Here is a 20747-nt window from a genome sequence, read left to right on the forward strand (position 1 = left end):
ATAGTGGACAAAAAGAGACTCATAGGCACCTGAGAATGAAATCACCCTTAATTGGCAAGGATGAGGCCTCTCTACTCTTTTTGGAAAGCAAGATAATTGCAGTTAAGTGACTTGCCGAGTGTCACACAGCCTGATTAAGCTTAAGTCCTCTGGAATCCTGAGCTAGTACTCGCTCTGCTGCACCATCTAGCTGCCCCCAATTTGTCCATTCAAGGAAAGCACAGATGTCATGGAGTTTCTGGAGGCATGAAGTTAATAAGGGATACTAAGTTTCCTGGGCATGAAATGGATATGCTGGTTGTGCTGTGAGGTAATAATTCCCCAAGAGTTAAAGTGTTTTATAAGGGTACTGAATCTCTTAAATAACTCATAACTCAAAGTTTTCTTTTAACTTTGAATTTAATTTAAGAGGGAGACTAAATTTCTGTACTCTTAAGCTTCTACATTCAGACAGAAAAATGGCTGATGTAAATTACAGAATATAATGTTTTTTAAATAGAATCAATGAAATAAATTATAAAATAGAAAATCAAGACTAATTTTCACAGAGCTAGCTCTCCTAGAGAAAGAAAGGTCTAAAATCAAGTCCCATTTGTGGTAAATTCCAATTGTATGACCCTGGAAAAGTCACTTAACCTCTCAATGTCCCCAAATAACTCTCAGAATCTCAATTGCAGAAGTTATTCTGTTTGAAAACTTTAAACCTAAGAGCTCCTATAATCGAGATTCCAAACACAATTTTAATAATTATAATGGAAGCAAATACATGTTAAGTCTTAGAAACAAAAGCACTAAGATTTTCAAGTAACCAGAATACACACAAAGGTACTTTTAAATTTTAATAAAAATTGGATATAGCTATAAAAAAAGAAGTTTAAACATTTTTTAAGATAACAATTTCATGAAGAAAAAATTATAAGCAACTAGTTTCAAAATATTCCTATCAGTTTTCATTCTCCTACATACTGATTTTGTATTCTTCTAAAAGAAAATGGAGCATTTAAAAGTAGAAAATGCAAATATTTTTCAGCAATGGTGCTTCACAAGTGAAACGTGGGCATGGTTCATTTTGTGTTTCATAATCATGGCATTTTAAGATTTTTTTAAATGTTCAGTTCTTTAGGATTAATTTTAAAGGGCCTAAGGTAAAAAACTCCAACACTCCCAATGACTGGTACCATTTCATCATCTTTGACCTCTCATGATGAAGCTGTACCCACACGCATTATCCTGAATAGCACATTGAGATTGTTACTCCGAATTGCATCTCGACAAGCACTAACCACCTGGTTCTTTGGTTTTCCAACTGCAAAAAGAAAAAAGTTATTATTAAAGAACATGAGCCTTTAAATCAAAACTGGGAAGTTTAATAAGATTTAGCACCTGAAAGGACCTTCTTTAGAGACATATAGTCCAAACTTCTTTTCCACATCAGGATACTCAGTTCCAAAAGATGCACTAATTTGAGCAAAGTCAGAAGGGGCAGTGCCATTACTAGAACCTAAGTTTTACTCCAAGTCCAGTGCTCCTCTTTCCTTATGCCAAAGTACCTTATAAAGATTGTATGATGAAATACTTACAATTATCCTAGGACTTACTTGAAATCAGAAAATACCTAACAGGAAATCTAGTTTGAGTTTTCTTTCCTTGGCATATATCAGAGAATAACGATCAATTTTAGAATATTCCAGTTTTTAAGACATATTTTCATAACGTGTAAGGTTGATAAAAAAAAAATATCTCCCAAAATAAACAAATCTGGTCCAAATATTCCCTACTGTTGAAAGTGAAAAGTCGCATGTCAACTAATAAGTCTGCCAAAGTGTCTGGGCTGGGATTCAAGCTCATTACTTCTATCACAATGTACATACTTTGAAGAACTTCAAACAATAAAGCTATTTCTACTTAAAGTACATTGTCATCATTTAATTTTTGACTCATATAAAACATATCCTTCAACATGGTAGGGCTGAAATACAGGTATTTATGTTTTAAAATCGTACTGACTTTAAAAGTATACTTCTCTAGTTGTTTCTTTGGAACTAAGCTTTGGCCTGTTCTGCAGAAATAACTTGGGCTAAGTCATTATTAATCAGAGAAATGCAAATTAAGACAACTCTGAGATACCATTACACACCTGTCAGACTAGCGAGAATGACAGGGAAAGATAATGTGGAATGTTGGAGGGGATGTGGGAAAACTGGGACACTAATACATTGTTGGTGAAACTGAATATATCCAACCATTCTGGAGAGTAGTTTGGAACTATGCTTAAAAAGTTATCAAACTGTGCATACCCTTTGACCCAGAAGTGTTTCTACTGGGCTTATATCCCAAAGAGATCTTAAAGGAGGAAAAGGGACCCACATGTACAAAAATGTTTGTGGCAGCCCTCTTTGTAATGGCCAGAAACTGGAAACTGAGTAGATGCCCGTCAATGGCTGAATAAATTGTGGTATATGAATATTATGGAATATTACTGTTCTGTAAGAAATGACCAGCAGGATGATTTTAGAAAGGCCTGGAGAGACTTACATGAACTGATGCTGAGTGAAATGAGCAGGACCAGGAGATCATTATATACTTCAACAACAATACTATATGATGATCAATTCTGATGGACGTGGCCATCCTCAACAATGAGATGAACCAAATCAGTTCCAATGGAGCAGTAATGAACTGAACCAGCTACACCCAGCAAAAGAACTCTGAGAGATGACTAAGAACCATTACATTTAATTCCCAATCCCTATATTTTTGTCTGCCTGCATTTTGGATTTCCATCACAGGCTAATTGTACAATATTTCAGAGTCCAATTCTTTTTGTACAGCAAAATAACAGTTTAGACATGTATACTTATTTTGTATTTAATTTATACTTTAACACATTTAACATGTATTGGTCATCCTGCCATCCAGGGGAGGGGGTGGGGGGAAGGAGAGGAAAAATTGGAACAAAAGGTTTGGCAATTATTAATGCTGTGAAATTACCCCATGCATATAACTTATAAATAAAAAGCTATTAAAATTTAAAATAAAATAACTTGGGCTTATTGGACATTTGATAACCAGCAGAAAGCTGACCTCTGGAGGAATGACTTCAGTCAGTAACAATGATTTTTGAGGGTGGGTACGACAAAAACGGATGGCCACAAAAATCAGACTTACCTCGAAGACGACCAGCTCTTTGTATAGCTTGGTTTACTGCTTTTAGGTTACCTAAAAGCTCTGTATGGTTGTTACAGCGAATTTTATAACCATTTAACAAATCCTTGTTAAGGTCATAAAGTTCCACATAGCGTTTCTTCATTGTTTTCCTATATGAATTAACAGAAATATTACTGTCAATCCATCTTCAATGTGGCAGACAAGAGGGGAACAAAATTCTTAAAAATTAAGAGGATAAAAAGACACTAATCTTAGCAAGAGTTTCATTAAAATGGATTCACTGCATTTGGTGACCTGCAAGTCTTACAAAATTATCTCAAAGAAAATTTACATTCTAAGATAATGGGGAAAAGGCAACATATGTTTTGTTAGCTCTTGTCCTAATTCAGAAAACAGAAAGATGATACTTTTGTACCTCAGCAAAGAAGTTATACCAAAAGTATAAAGTACCCAAAAGAAGTATAAAAACATAGAAGCTTGAAAAGTGTGCAGTTTTGGGGAAAAGTTCTAAATACTAAGTTTTGTTTAAGACACGTTAACTTTGAGATGGAGATCATTCAATATTACATGTCTAAAAGGCAATTGGTAATGCAGGACTGGAGCCCAAGAGAGAGATCAGGGCTAGAAAGACAAATATATTCCAATACAGCTATATAAGGTTAGAGAAAGATAAGCAACCATTTCCACAGAGATGAGTGCTATCAAGTGAGAACAGTGAAAAGAAATGGGGAACCCAAAATATAAGCCTAGGGGGATAGTTGGAGGGTGTGATATGGAAGAAGAATCTGCAAAGGAGAGTCATTCAGAACTAGGAAAGAAACATGTCATGAAAATCCAACAAGGAGAAAGTAGTCACCAGAAAGTAATTGCAAGTGCTACAAAGAGACTAAAAAGAACCAGGGTTGAGAAAAAGGCCTGTTTAGTTTTTAAACAGACAAAAAACAGGTCTATCAAAGGAACTGAACATACAGAGGCAAACAAGGCCAGTAGTCTAGTATTTGATAGAATGGAAGATCCTAGCTACTGAGGTAAAAACAATCACTATTTGGCAAACTTTTTGGGAAAACTGGAAAACAAATGGCCAGGAATTAGGTATAAACTTTACATCTTATACTATAAACAAGATTTATTCTAAATGGCAGCATAACTTAGACATAAAGGGTGACATTCAGAATAAAGGAGACAAGCAAGCAAAGAAATTTTTTTTTTTTTTGGGGGGGGGTTGGTTTTTTGGTTTTTTTGCTGAGGCAATTGGGATTAAGTGACTTGCCCAGGGTTACACAGCCAGGAAGTATTAAATATCTGAGATCAAATTTGAATTCAGGTCCTCCCCGACTTCAGGGCTGGTGCTCTATCCACTGAACCATCTAGTTGCCTCACAAAGCAATTACTTGATAGATTTATGAATAGAGCAAAAGTTCATGACTAAGGAACAGAAGAATCTCAGAAAGTAAAACTGGACAATTTTGATTACATAAAATTTAAAGCTTTGGCACAAGTACCACTAATTGTAACTAAAATTAAAAGTACAAGATTTTCCCAAGTTTAGTGTTTATTGGTTACACAAAAGTAGCTCATCAAGAAAAACAAGACCTTAATGATTTTATTCCACCAAGGTTACCTTCTAAGAATGTGTAAAGATCAATCATTCAGGCAATTAATCAACCAGAATTTATGTACTTACTTCGGAAATACAAAAAAGGCAAAAACAGCCCATGCTCTCAAAAAGTTCACATTCAAAAGGGGGAAACAATTGAACAAAGGAAAGACCACCTTAGAGGTAATGGCATTAACTGCTGAAAAATGCAAAAAAGGCTTCTTGGAAGAGATGATACTCAAGCTTAGGGATTCCAAGACTAAGAATTTAGGAGCAAGGACATTCCAAGTGTGAGCAACAGTCAAAGAGAGAGAAAAGATGGACTGATCAGAGTGTGTGTAAAGAGGGGCATAACATAAGATAAATGAAAGGTAGGAAAGGACCAAGCTGTGAAATACTTTAAATGCTAATAGACTTTACATCTGATCTTGAAATAATACAAATCTATAAGGAATCCATGCTCTTATTTGGACAGTACATGACAATACCAAAATGTAAGACTGGGATTTTTTGCCTCAGTTGCTATTTAAAATGGATTCCTTATAGATTGTGGGGTCACTGGACAATTCTAATGATAGATAACACTAAACTAATTGTATTGAGCTCTGAAATCTTATAATGCATCCCCAGTGACATTTCCAACCACCAGAATAATTCATCTTAGTAAACTATACATGAAAAATCAAGTGAATGTAGTTACAAGTATCATTAAATATATTTTTGACAGAAACTACAGAAGAATGGGTAAACTGGGTGAATAACTGAAGAAGAGGAGGAGGAGTTGAATTGCATTTAGAAAATTGTTAGTGCTTTTCACAATCTAATAATAAGTAGGGATTTTTTTTTTTGCCAAGTCCCTTCTTTTTAACACTCATATTCTCCTTTGGATGCAATATAACTATAAATGATGGAGAATAATTATCATCATTTTTTAAAGCTTGCAAATTATCTCATTGAAGCTTCACAACAACTTTGTGAAACAGATACTGTGATATTTATATAATATCAATTTTCCAAATGAAGAAATTGAGACTGAGATTAAAGTATACTTGTTCATAGCCACATAGTGTCTAAAATGAATTATGAATCCATTTTCTTGATACCCAGTCCAAAAATCTCTTTTATGTCTTACACACTGCCTTTCTATGGAATGCTACATTCTGAGAAGAATTTTAATTTTAAGAGACCCAATATAGTGAATATAAGTAATCTAACATATTAACAGCATTAGCATATGATTAAGATGTAGGGGCCCCTCCTCAAAAAAAAAAAAAAAAGCATCATCTAGGATATGTATGCCTATAAAAGGAGGTGAGCAAATAGTGACAGAGAGCAGATGGGTGGCTAGATGTTCCACTGAAATCCATAAAACACAGTACCACCAAAGTCTGCAGCTTATGTTCCATTTATTGGGACAGATGAACAAGAATGGCACAAGATGAGCGGGCATGCGTGAGTTGTGATCTGCATTAGAGGAGGGAATTTCAAATCAATACATTCTTATGATCCTGGATCCATCTAAATACCTATGAAATATCAGTAAGTTGTTAAAGGAGTGTTTGCTCCTTCAACTTTATGAAGCTGCAATCTTAAGGAATTGCACAAGTAGCTATCTGATAAATTTTAGTTCCTTAAAACTCACCTAAACAATCACTGGATAAATATTTCATTGAAGAAACCTCTATGAGGCAAGTGACATGTGACATATGAAACATTTTAGATGGAAACAATGATTGCACACATTTTCTAAAATACTAACAGTCTTTTTTGCCATAGTGACTACTCACATGTCCCTCATAAGACGTGCATCCTCAGCCCGGACCAACAAACTACGGATCAAATTGGAATGATCAGCCATATCAGCACTGAGTTTCTGGTGCACAGAATGATATTCATCCACCTGGCAAAATGAACAATTGTAGATTTATTGAAAGACTAACTTATTCTACAAAGACCAAATGTAAATAATTCTGAAATCAGCTTTGCCTACTAAAGAGGCAAACATCTCTTTTCCCTTTTCACAGTCAGCAAGATTCACTTATGTAAATATCTTATAACTGACACATTCCAAATGACAAGTTAAAAAATTCTCCCAAATGCTGTTACTGTGGGTCCATACCTTAACTAGTACTTTCCGTAACTCCTCAAAGTAGACAGGGAAATCAGCTTCTACCTGAAGATCTTCAATACCAAAAAAGGAAGCCATAGACTGGATGATATCCCCAGCCAGATCAATATCATCAGTATTGACAGTTATCTAACAGGATAAAAATTGGTATATCAGATTTGGCATTTTCCTTCTTAAAACTTATACATATACCAAACACCTGTTAGATGCCACACAATGCACAGCACCTTCCAATATGGAAGGTGGAGGGAAGACATTGAGGAGCTTCTTCCAGATCCTCTATTTAAAATGGGGGTCAATGGCAGCCACCTCATCATTTCTCCCCTGACTACAGGACTACAGGACTACAGGACTTCATGACGTCTCATTAACAGGAACCTTCCCTATCCCCCAGCTTGTACTTCTTTATATATGTCTTTTCCCCATAAAACTGAGCAACTTGAGGGAAAGGATGGGTTTTTGCCTTTCTTGTATCCAAACCTTCAGTACAGTTCTTACCATAATGCAGGCACTTAATAAATGTTTATTAACTGACTGCCTGATGGATGTATTTACATTGCTGGATCCTGACTTACTGGCCAATTTTCTATCATTAAAACAAAAATAAGACAGCTGTGGTCCTTTACATTTTAAACCCTATTTCTGTTATCTTCATCTTTTCTACCTCTATGCTTTTCTCCTAGCATCTCCTTTATTGTCATCCTCTAGAACTGAAAATCTTTTGTGAGATAGATACAATATTCTCATGAGAGCTATGAAAAAAGTAAGACATTTAGTGTGCCAACATTTAGGCTGGCAACGATAGCAATAACATATAAGCCAATTTTAAGTGATGGCCATGAGACTGCCCCTGTCCTCACCATAATCTCAAATAGCTGCCATATCACTATCCAGGGCTTCAGACACGAGGGCAGAGCTGGCCCCTTAACCTGGCCCTCTGCCTCCTGTAAATACAAATGTTTTAGATTCTAACTTCAATGTCAAAGAAATAAATAGCAAGCTTGTAACAGAAAGACTTCTCTTTATGGTACTTTCACTTGTTTTCCAGTGCCTCACCAGGACAATGTCCTCATTCTAAAAAAGACTGGATAACCAGAAAGAAGGTAATTATGCAGTTATCACCTCTCCACTTGGTTTTATTTTTATACAGAGATGTCCATTATTTCGTAGGGATGTGAAACAGATTTGGAACGGAGCACTTTGAATTTCACTATCGTCAGGTAACAGGAAGTTCTGGTTCAGCCACAAGACAACCTTAAAAAACATGTAATAAAATGAAATATCTGTTTTAGAAATACATAGCCATTCTTTTCTTTAGCTTTTTCTTTTCTTTTCTTTTCTTTTTGCAATTAAGTTTAGTTTATTTCCCAGAAGAATGAGTGTGGATGGACACAATGGGAAAGTTCTTTGAAACTGAAGGATTAAAATGCCTCTTGGGAAAAACATGCTCTTAAACTTGGATTGTCAGGAAGCTTTGCCAGTGAGTTGTCTTTACACCTGCACTCCCCCTAGGGGCCAACTCTGTTTTAGCTTTTTATTTTCAAAATACATGTAGTTTTCAACATTCATCCTTGGAAAACCTTGTATTCCAAATTTTTTTTTCTCCCTCCCTTCTACTACCTCCTCTCTTAGACAACAAAGTAATCCAAGTGATATATGTTAAACATGTGCAAATCCTTCTATACATTTTACCACAATTATCATGCTGCACAAGAAAAATCAGATCAAAAAGGAAAAAAATGGGAAAGAAAACAAAAAGCAACAACAACAAAAATGGTAAAAATACTATGTTATGATGCAGATTATAGCCATTCTTAACATAATAGAAAAGGCAAATGACAAATGCTGGTGGGGATATAGAAAAATAGGATATAATTCATTGTTGGAGTTATGAATTGTTCCAACCATTCTAGTGAAAATGTGGAATTATGCCCAAAGGGCTATAAACCTGTGCATATTCTTTGACCCAATAATACCAGTACTAGGTCTGTATTCCAAAAAAATAAAAGGAAAAATGTGTACAAAAATATGTATAACAGCTCTTTTTTGTGATGACAAAGAAATGTATATTAAGGGAATGCTCAATTGAGAAATGACTGAACAAGTTGTGGTATATGATTGTGATAGAATACTACCATGCCATTAAAAATAAAGAGCAGGAAGAGTACAACAAAACCTGGCAAGGCTTACATGAATTAATGCAAAATGAAGTGAGCAGGACCAGGAGAATACTGTACACGGTAACAGCAATAAAGACTTAACTACTATGTTTAATACAATGATCCAAGACATTTCCAAATGAAACATGATGAAAAATGCTATTCAATCCCAGAAGTGATGAACTGAGGGCAGACTGAAGCATACTTTTTTTTTAATCGTCTTTTATCTTTACAAATACATGCAATGATAGTTTTCAACAATCATCTTCACAAAACCTTGTGTTTCAAATTTTTCTCCCTCTCCTCCCTCCTACCCGAGACAGGTTTAAATGTGTACAATTATTCTACACATATTTTTATGCGCAAAAAATTAATAATCAGATTGAAAGAGAGCAAAAGGAAAAAACAAGCAAACATTAAGAAAGAAATGAAAAAGATTATGCTTCGATTCACAGTCAGTCCTCACAGTTCTCTCTCTGTATATGAATGATACCTACCATCATAAGTCTATTGGAATTACCTTCAATCACTTCATTATTGAAAAGAGACAAGTCCAACACAGTTGATCATCACATAATTTTGTTGTTAACTGTGTACAATGAGTGTTCTCTGGGCTCTGCTCACTTCTCTTAGCATCAGTTCATGTCTTTCCAGGCTTTTCTGAAATCAGCCTGCTCATCATTTCTTACAGCACAATAATATTCCATAATATTATATACCATAACTTATTCAGCCATTCCCCAAATGATAGACATCCACTCAATTATCAATTCCTTACCACCAGTAAAAGAGCTGCTACATTTTTGCACATGTGGTTCTTTTCCTTCTTTTAATCTCTTTGGGAGACAGAGCACTGCTAGATCAAAGGGTATAAACAGTCTTAGAGCTTTTGGGGCATAGTTCCAAATTGCTCTCCAGAATGTTTAGATCAGTTCACAACTCCACCAACAATATTAGTGTTCCAGTTTTCCCACATCCCCTCCAACATATATCTATTATCTTTTCCTGTTATTTTAGCTAATCTGGGAGATGTGTCATGGTACCTCAAAGTTGTCTTAATTTGTACTTCTCTAATCAACAATGATTTGGACTATTTTTTCATATAACTTCAAATGGCTTTAATTCCTTAATATGAAAATTTTCTATTTATATCCTTTGACCATTTATCAACTGGGGAATGGCTTATATTCTTATAAATTTGAGTCAAATTCTCTATATATTTTAGATTTGAGGCCTTTATCAGAAACACAGGTTGTAAGAAATTTTTTTCTCAGCTTTCTACTTCCCTTCTAATCTTGGCTGCACTGATTTTGTTTGTACAAAAACTTTTTAATTTAATATGATCTAAATTACCCATTTTGCATTTCATAAGGTTCTCTAGTTCTTCTTTGACCATAAATTCCTCCCTTCTCCAAAGATCTGAAAGGTGAACTATCCCTTGTTCTCCTAATTTGCTTTTGCAGCATCCTTTATGTTCAAATCATGAACTCATTTCAACCTCATCTTAGCATAGGATATGAGCTGTTGGTAAAATGACATACTTTTTCTGGCATACTATTTTTCATTTTTTCCAGCAATTTTTGTCAAATAGTGAGTTCTTACCCCCAAAGTCGGAGTCTTTGGGTTTATCAAACACTAGACTGCTATAGTTATTGCCTATTTTGTCCTGTGACCCTAACCTATTTCACTGATCCACTCCACTATACACTATTTCTTAGCTAATATCAATTGGTTTTGATGACTGCTGCTTTGTAATATAGTCTTAGATCTGGTACAGCTAGGCCATCTTCCTTTGTAATTTTTTCACTAATTCCCTTGAAATTCTTGACCTTTTGTTCTTGAAGCATTTTTTATTTTTCTTTCCTTATTTTTTTGGCAACATGGCTAATAAGTATGTTTTGAATGACTTCACATGTATAATTAATATCATATTGCTCACCTTTTCAGTGCATGGGGGAAGGTCTAGAAGAAGGGAAAGAATTTGGAACTTAATATTTTTAAATGAATGTTAAAAATAATTTTTTTCAAAACTCATCCCCTTAAAAAATAAAAATATATAACCTTTCTTGAACAAGAAACCTATACACCTATCCTTCAATATACAAAATCTAGTCTGTGAAAACGGTCCTTAAAATGAAACACTGTGGGGAGAGGGGAGAGAGGGTATCAGAGACAGTGCAGAGCAGAGAACAGTCCAATTAAAGATACATTAGTACTAGAAAAGGGAATTCTCTATTTCCCAGAGACCCTTATTGGTACCCCACTGGGAAGTAAGGGAAAAAGAATTCCAAAAGAAGTCCACCAAAGAAATGGGGACCTAATTCAGGGAATGCTTCTACTTGGTCAAGATACAGGAATGTATCTTTAAAAGAAGCTAACAATTGTACCACCTTGTTATATAGAGGAATTTGCCCCTAAGAATGAAAAGTGGTATACTATAGAGCAGCAGTTACCAAAACTATTTGGTATTGGCTAAGGAATAGATTAGTTGATCAGTGGAATAGATTAGGTTCAAGGGATAAAACAGTCAACAAATATAGCAACCTAGTCTTTGACAAACCCAAAGATCCCAGCTTTTGGGATAAGAACTTACTGTTTGATAAAATTGCTGGGAAAATTGGAAACTAATATGGCAGAAACTAGGCATTGATCCATACTTAACGCAGACACCAAGATAAGGTCAAAATGGGTTCATGACCTAGGCATAAAGAATGAAATTATTAATAAATTAGAGGAACATAGGATAGTTTACCTCTCAGACCTGTGGAAGGGAAGGTTTTATGACCAAAGCAGAACTAGAGATCATTACTGATCACAAAATAGAAAATTTCGATTATACCAAACTGAAAAGTTTTTGTACAAACAAAACTAATGCAGACAAGATTAGAAGGAAGCAATAAACTGGGAAAATATTTTTACAGTCAAAGGTTCTGATAAAGGCCTCATTTCCAAAATATATAGAGAATTAACTCTAATTTATAAAAATCAAGCCATTCTCCAATTGAAAATGGTCAAAGGATATGAACAGACAATTCTCAGATGAAGAAATTGAAACTATTTCTAGTCATATGAAAAGATGCTCCAAGTCATTATTAATCAGAGAAATGCAAATTAAGACAACTCTAAGATACACTACACACCTGTCAGATTGGCTAAGATGACAGGAAAAATAATGATGATTGTTGGAGGGATGTGGGAAAACTGGGACATTGATTCATTGTTGGTGGAGTTGTGAACAATCCAACCATTTTGGAGAGTAGTTTGGAACTATGCTCAAAAAGTTATCAAACTGTGCATACCCTTTGATCCAGCAGTGTTACTACTGGGATTATATCCCAAAGAGATTATAAAGAAGGAAAGGGACCTGTATGTGCACGAATGTTTGTGGCAGCCCTTTTGTAGTGGCTAGAAACTGGAAACTGAATGGATGTCCATCAGTTGGAGAATGGCTGAATAAATTGTGGTATATGAAAATTATGGAATATTACTGTTCTGTAAGAAATGACCAACAGGATGATTTCAGAAAGGCCTGAGAGACTTACACGAACTGATGCTAAGTGAAATGAGCAGGACCAGGAGATCATTATATACTTCAACAACAATACTAGATGATGACCAGTCCTGATGGATCAGGCCATCCTCAGCAACGAGATCAACCAAATCATTTCTAATGGAGCAGTAATGAACTGAACTAGCTATACCCAGAAAAGAACTCTGGGAGATGACTAAAACCATTACATTGAATTCCCAGTCCCTATATTTATGCACACCTGCATCTTTGATTTCCTTCACAAGGTAATTGTACAATAATTCAGAGTCTGATTCTTTTTGTACAGCAAAATAATGTTTTGGTCATGTATACTTATTGTGTATCTAAGTTATATTTTAATATATTTAACATCTACTGGTCATCCTGCCATTTAGGGAGGGGTGGGGGTAAGAGGTGAAAATTGGAACAAGAGGTTTGGCAATTGTTAATGCTGTAAAGTTACCCATGTATATATCCTGTAAATTAAAGGCTATTAAATAAAAAAAAAAAAAAAAAAAAAAAAAAAAAAGAATGAAAAGTGGCCCAGATATGAAAAATGGATATAAATAAAAGTGGTCTGTTAAAAAATCCATAAAGTCAAGAATAGTTTTCTTATTTTTATGTTTATTTCCTTAAGAGAAAATACATATGCTGTAGAACATATTGTAAAACAAAGACTAGTAACAAAATGCAGAATAAAATTAACAACTCATAAACTCCATAGCTGTATTCCAACTCTTTCGATACTTACAACACTGATTCCACCATGGTTGTTGCCAAAATTCATGATTCCATTCTTACTATTTTATTGATCACAACCTAAATTATAACTTATTCATTTACTTGTTCAGTGCTTCTTCAATTATCCTCATTAGGCGGTGAGCTTCCCACTTCCCCCAGATATGAGGTCCAAGTCCCTCAATGATTTTCTTAATAATGGATCTAGTACATGATATGTGTATCTCCAACAGTTTGTTCTACCTTAGAACTATGATTCTCTGTCTTTTAAGAAATGTAGGAGAGAAGTATATAATTTTTTAAAGAACCAATTTTAGATATTAAAGAATTAAACTTATACAGAAATATTAGTTCAAGTATAATATAATTTAGTATTACTGAATAGTAAAACAAGGAAAGAGAAAGAAAATTATAGTAATAATTGTTGCAGAATGAGATTATACATAATATTATGATGATCAACTGTGAATGGCTTAGCTATTCTCAGTAATACAATGATCCAAAATAACTCCAAAAGATTCATGATGAAAGGGACTCCAGAGAAAGAACTGATGGAATTTGAATACAGATCCAAGCATACTCTTTTTACTCTTTTTTCTTGTTTGTTTTTTTTTTTTTTTTTTAGGGGGGGGATGATCTGTGATTTCTTTTAACAGTATGGCTAATATGGAGATAGATTTTGCATGAGTGCACATGTATAAACCACATCAAATTGATTGCTTTCTCAAAAAGGAGGGAGGGAAAGAATTTGAAATTCAAATTTTTGTTGTTGTTTTTTGTTTTCTGCAAGGCAATTGGGATCAAGTGACTTATCCAGGGTCACACAGCTAGTAAGTATTAAGTGTCTGAGGCCAGATTTGTTCTCAAGTTCTCTTGACTTCAATGCCAGTACACTCTCCACTATGCCATCTAGCTGCCCTAGAACTCAACATTTTAAAAAATGATTGTTAAAAATTTGTAAATGTAATTAGAAAAAATAAAAATTTTTAAAAAGGATTATTGTAGGATCTATTGGAGGGAAATGTCATTTTTTTTTTCTTTCAGTTACAGAAACATCTCAGTAATGCTTTCACTATAATTACTGAATTTAAATGGGGCAATCTCAAGAGCTATATAATTCTCCTCTATCATCCTGTTACTGGTACTAACATACACACTCAAGTAATTTCCCTTTCTCTAGGGTATTTCAAAAGAAATTAATATTTCTGGGGGAATATAAACAATGAACTACAAACTAAATATAAGTAAAATGTACAAAAGAAGGCTTACCCTTTGTACCCGTTCACTGACAGTAAAGTTAACAAAACTGAGTGGTTCTTTGATAGAGTCAGGGCTGCTCAGCGCATACATGGCAAATCGGGGGAGCTGTCGTGTTAATTCAAACACATGAAACTGAGTGCTATATAAAGAAAGTGAAAAGATTATGCTAATGTTGAAAGTTAACACCTTAAATCGTTAATGTCATTTGGTCCAGGTCCTAATAAAATACATAGCAAAGCACTGGGCCAACATGATTCTATTAGAAGGTAACAATTTTAAGTAAATTTGAGTGTGGAAATACCATATATGTTAATAGGTGTCTTCAATTCCCACAAACAACATAGTCTTCTAAATATAATTATGTAAGGTGAAATTGAAGATTTTTCCTGGCCACTGATTAGGGAATTGAAATCTAAGAGTTTGGGGAACAATAGCTCAGTAATAAATAACCCCCAATACAAAGGAATCTTCTCATTTCTGACAGACACAAAAACCAAAACTAGAAGTAAATAGGACACATAAAAAAAATCTTAAAATTCTCACAAACATTAGATCTAAGAACAGAAAATAACAACCCAAATTCTTTGTTAACATTTTCTAGAAAAATCACACAATTTTTCTAGAAAATATAATAAGCACAGGACCTTAAAAAAGGCCTTGACTGGATGGGAAAATTCACGAAATGATTGTTTACTCCATGACCTGAACATTTCTCGTCAACAACCATTTACTGAAGGTTTACAATGTACAACACATTCTGTAATAATGAGGAATGTACTCTTGACATTAATAATACACCTTGCAATCATAATGGTATATCTCATATTTGTAAGTGTTCAGACAGAACCTTGAATTCAGTAGGTATCTAATTGATGAACTGATTTGATTTTATCTAGCACTTTGTCATTTTCAAAGCACTGTTGCATACATTCTTATTGATCCTTCTAGGAACCCTATGAGGCACAATAGGTATTATTTTAGAGATGATGAAACAGAGGTTCAATGAGGTTAAATGATTTGTCCAAAATAACACAGCTAAGAAATAATGTATCCAGAATTAGTCCAGGAAACATATTATCATGTATTTTCTTTTTCCACAAACAGGATATACTGAAATGCTTTCAAAAGTATACCAACAGCCTACCTGTTTCTGTAGCCCACAAAAGTCTTCATGTGCAAGTCCACAGGAACATCTTTTGGTGGCATGATGGGAATTTGGATGCAGCTGGAAAGATTCTGAATGCTGGGATGCACCACATGGCTTTCACCCGGAAAAATTCCTTCAGCAAAAATAAGCACTGCTCGGATAATGGTGTCTATAGAAAGGAGGGAAAACAATAGCTCAGTAACTGCACCAAAAGCATTCTAACAATGAGCAGCTGTAAATCATTTCCTACCGTTTGAAGTTGAGATCTGTAATTCCACATGAGCAGCTTGGCTGTCGGAGCCCATATTCACTGTCAGGGATGTCTGCAGCTTGGTGTTGGCTGGGATAATTCCCCGCTGTGCATCAGACTCATTCATTGGGCTGCTTGATTCAGCCTGCTGAAAAAAACCATCCAGTTCCAACTTAGTTAACCTTCCAAATAAAATGGCAATTCGATCTCTAAGCAAAGTTTGTCTGTCAGCTAGATGAGACTATATTTACCTCCCAGGGCTGTTGTGAGGGTGAAAGGCAATAATAATTATAAGCCCTCAGCACAGTGCTTGGTGCATAGTAGGTGCCATGTGAATGCTTATTCCTTTCCCTTCCCTTCCCTTCTCCTATTCAGGAATCAGCTGAAAAAGGCCTTTCTGGTCTCATGCTACACTATACAAAGCAGCATTCTTACATTCTCTTATGTTCTTAGATTCCATTCTGCATCACTGACATTATGACATATTTGTGTGTGCCTAACTTTAACTGTACCCAAATGCCCATCATCCTACTGACTCTAAGCACTGTGAGGACTCTCATTGCTTTCCCACCTCCCTCAGCACTGCCACCGCACAGGGCCATGCATCGTGCAGCCAGGGGGTTTTGAATGAACCGCTGTTTTAGTAGGAAGAACAGTGACTTGGGGTCACAAGGCCCAGGTTCTGCTTCCTAGAGGGGGTGATCTCTGCTTGATCATTTACACTCTGGCCTCTTTTTCTCACCTATTAGAATAAGGGTAAACTAGACAACCTCCTAGGTTCCTCTATCTCTGATACTATGTGATTCTGTGAATTCTATCAAAATACATTATAAACTGAATTTCAATAGTGACCACCACACAGTTACTATGGCAAGACTTTGGTGGTCTGCTGATGCCTTCTCCAATCACCAACTTGAATTGTTCTGACATGGCCACAGCTTTGTTTTTGAAAAATACCTTGGAGTTTTCCTCATAGTTGCGCAGTTCCAGCAACAGGTTCTGTTTCTTCTGACTTAGCTCCCTGATCAGGTCCTGTTCTACACTTGTATCCATCAGGTTGCCCTTCATTTCTGCACCACCAGGGAGATAACCCCGTACTGTCCAGGAGGTAGAAACATGACTGGATTATAGTATGTCCATTTTCAAAACATGAAGTTGATGTTCAGTCTCCCTGACTGCATTGTGAGTTTATTAAGCAAGGGAAGATGAGTAACAATGCTTTGGGGAGATATTTTCTACTGTTTTCTCCAATAAAATCCACAGAGGATTTAAAAAAATAAATTATCTGTAAACTGGACCTGTGATTAGGAGCTCCCTCTACTGAGAAGAATCAGCACCTACTCTACAACTGAGGCAACTTGTCAGGAGGAAATGTCAGTCTGAATTTAATCCCAAGCCCACTTTTCTAACTTCCAGGATGTCTCTGGACGTCCTACCTCTCCAGACTTCCCAATGTACCTTCTCCATCCACTGAACAGCAGATTAGCTGCACATGGCCATCCATCCTGTAATCTCCCTCCACCACACCAGCAATTGCTGAAGAAAAGTTGTCTTTAAAGATGACCTCCCCAGTTCGGTCACTGCGGGCATCAACCTGAAGAAAAAAATCAGGACTTTTTACCCATCCATCATAAAACGTGGATTCTTAGAGTAAGGAGGTATCTATTTATAGTCATCTGACCCAACTTTCAACCCACATACATAGGAACCCTCTTCCAACATTCCTTGAACACTAAAGGAAAAAGACTGATTAATGCTCCACATAGCAGCCTGTCTGACTGCTGGGCAGCATTGTTAGAAAATTCTTCCTTATAGGTTTAGCCAAAAGCAGTCTCCCTATAACATTATTTCTTGGTTCTGTTGTGACCTTCTGTCAATACACAGCAAAAATCCACTCCCCACTTCTACTTGATACAAGGCTTCACATATTTGAAGATGGCTATCCTTTTATCTCCAAATTCTTTGCTGTAAAAGTGAGAGAAATAAACCAATTAAGGATATTTTTAAGCTGTTTCTTTGATTTGAATAATCAGGAACATTTGATTTGTAGAATAGTGCTATTTACGTAGTTCTTCAGTAATTTCTAGGCAAAACATAACTAGTGTAGAACTACTATTTGTCAGTCTACAATATTGGTGTATTTAAAAGTTTACTACTGAACACAGAAAAATATTTGCATAAAGTTGATGAAAGTAAAAGTGATATGAGTTGAAGTTGAAGTACTATAAACTAAGTGGAAAACTTTTCACCATGAAATACAGTATACTGCTTCTTTTCATCTATTTTTCAAGTACTAAAGTGTGAAATAAGAAAACCTTGCTAATTTATTTGACTGTACAAATACACTTTGATAATTTTTTATATTTTCATAAACTACTTTTGCAAATATAAATTAGAAAATATTATCATTTGCTTCTTGGAGTCTGTTATTCCACTATACATCACTACAGATTTTACAATTTATATAGGCACAAATTTTTAAGTTCTGAAGCCATCAGCAACTTAGTAATTTGGATGATTTGTATTATAAACCAAGAATTAGAATGTTAAATTACATATAGGTGTGTAAAGCTCAAAAATCTAATATAAGTTTTTTTTTAAAGAAAAAAACTAAAATGTTTCTAATTTAAATACACAAATGTAAAAAAAAAGTGTTTAAGTTTACTTGATAGAAATTCTGTAAATTGTATTTTATGTTGCAAAGTATATCATTGTACATTAAAATATGAAACTTCATAGGGTTTTGTTACTGTAAGTAGAATAAACATCTACAAAAAGTTAAAAAAAAAAACAAATTCCTTGCTGTTCTAGAAAGTCATAGAAGTAAAATAATTACAGTAATTATGGATGGAAACAAACCTGCATCAACAACAAAATAGATAATAAATTAAAGGATAAATTTTTCTGGGCAATAACAATTATTACCAAAAATTTACAATGGGACACATAATATAGTGAACAGAAAACTGAGAATAGGAAGACCTGTGTTCAAGTCCAAACTTTGACACATTCTGGCTATGTGACTGAGCAAAGTCAGTTAAGGACTCTGGCAACAACTTTGGTAAGACTAAGTCGCAAAGAAAGTTGCAAAGAATCCACATACCAACAGCAAATGTCATTTCTGTGGAATATTGTGTTCAAACATACTAAGAAAACAGGATAATACAAATGTGTACCATATAGACGGCACAGTCTGTGATGAGGATGTGGACTGTCTTGTACAGAGATAATAGTGTAAAATCATATCCCTTTAAACAGGCCCAGTTCATTTACTTTCAATTAAAGTCTAGCTACTTTACGATCTCTGATATCACCACTGGTCTTTCATAGATCATTCCACAAAGAACAACTGTGCCCTTCTCCTTCAGGTCTAAGCAGTGCACCAAACATAGAAACACCATCTCAATGGGAACACACGGTTCCAATCCAACAAACTCCTAAGCAATCAAAGGTGAAGCAACTAGAGGATGGGGTCCATATTTATAGCATCTGGCAGGGTAGGTGCCAATAGCTGCCCTGCCCAATGCTTCTCACTTACAATAAAGGAAATTCTAGGAAGAAAAAGATAAGAAAGGGTTTATTATCCTTGGGAGAGCTGGCCCTTAGTGAAAAGAAAGCACTAACTAGTAAATAGTGTCCATGGAAACTTGACAGCTATTTTAGCGATCTTGGTGCAGCTATCACTCCAGCTTATCAACACTGGAGGCTAATTTGGGCTTGAAGTAAGAAACCAAAGACATTGATTTTTAAATTATATTAAGAAAAATTCAGAATTATCAAGTGTTAGTGGGGAGAAAACAAAGATCATCTGTGTCAACCTCATCTTTCCTCTGTCCCACAATTTTATCAACACAGAAAATGAAGCTTGGGAAGGGAAAATGACTTGCCCATTTTAGATTTATTTAGTATACTGTATTTTTATTTATTATAACAGAATTCTTCCCATTAATTCTGAATTTTCAGGAAGCATGCAAAAGAATAATGATTTCTTTTCAAAGTAATAACTGAATGACTAATAGGTAGGGACAGTGTAGAAAGTATCAGGTAGCCACAGATTCTAAGTCAGTCACTTATTTCAGAAGAAAGAAATACTTTGGCAATAACAATCACTTTCATTTTTAAAAGCTCTAAATTTAATAGATTTTTTTTTTGCTAGTGCCATTTGTTCTTTTATATCATATTCATTTCCAAGCATATTCTCCCATCCCATTTCCTGGCAAGCCTACCCCTGTAACAAAGATAGAAAAAGAATCTACCAAAATCAATTGTATTCTCCAGCATACAGTATTCCACACTCACAGTCCCCCAACTCCACAATAAAGGAAGACCCAAGATCACAGATTAAAAGCTAATAGGGATTTTAGAGATCATCTGCCCAAGCCCATCCTTTTGCTGATAAGGAAACTTGAGATCTAAAGAGGTTGCCTGTGGTATTCTCTTCTTTTTTAATAATATGATCATTTCCTCTGGGAGCAGGTTTCTTGGGGAGGTTTCTGGAAGCAGCCTTAGTTTCAGTTCAAAATAATAATCACTTCGAACGCAGCCAGGAGTTAAAATCCAGTTCTTTATTGTGTCCTTCAATACCCTAGCTCCCTCCAAAAATGTCTCCAGCCAGCACAAAGGTGGAATATGGAATGAATCTGTCTCCGTCTCCAAAGTAGGCTTCTGTCCCTAGCCCTGAGAGCTTCTTGCTTATATGCTGTACATTGAGTACATACCAATCATTATATCACTGGGAAACCATTATACTGAACCATGCTAAATTAGATAA

The 20747-nt window shown here is 35.2% G+C and overlaps 1 protein-coding gene across 2 annotated transcripts in view; it reads right to left on the minus strand.

The window, feature by feature from the left end:
- Window positions 1-20747, minus strand: part of BBS2 (Bardet-Biedl syndrome 2) — a 54007-nt gene continuing 33260 nt past the window's right edge. The window contains exons 8-17 of one of the 2 annotated variants that reach the window (XM_031954535.1): window positions 17435-17570; window positions 16934-17073; window positions 15977-16121; window positions 15724-15895; window positions 14589-14718; window positions 8016-8147; window positions 6885-7022; window positions 6553-6665; window positions 3169-3317; window positions 1-1306 (exon numbers count right to left, since the gene is read on the minus strand). In XM_031954535.1, the coding sequence (XP_031810395.1) occupies window positions 1200-1306; window positions 3169-3317; window positions 6553-6665; window positions 6885-7022; window positions 8016-8147; window positions 14589-14718; window positions 15724-15895; window positions 15977-16121; window positions 16934-17073; window positions 17435-17570 (1362 nt within the window). In that variant the 3' untranslated portion in view covers window positions 1-1199. Of the gene's footprint in view, window positions 1307-3168; window positions 3318-6552; window positions 6666-6884; window positions 7023-8015; window positions 8148-14588; window positions 14719-15723; window positions 15896-15976; window positions 16125-16933; window positions 17074-17434; window positions 17571-20747 lie in introns of both variants that reach the window. The other variant, XM_012553834.3, reaches the window with a different exon arrangement.

The sequence above is a fragment of the Sarcophilus harrisii genome, chromosome 2, assembly GCF_902635505.1.
Source record: "Sarcophilus harrisii chromosome 2, mSarHar1.11, whole genome shotgun sequence".
Taxonomy (NCBI): Eukaryota; Metazoa; Chordata; class Mammalia; order Dasyuromorphia; family Dasyuridae; genus Sarcophilus; species Sarcophilus harrisii.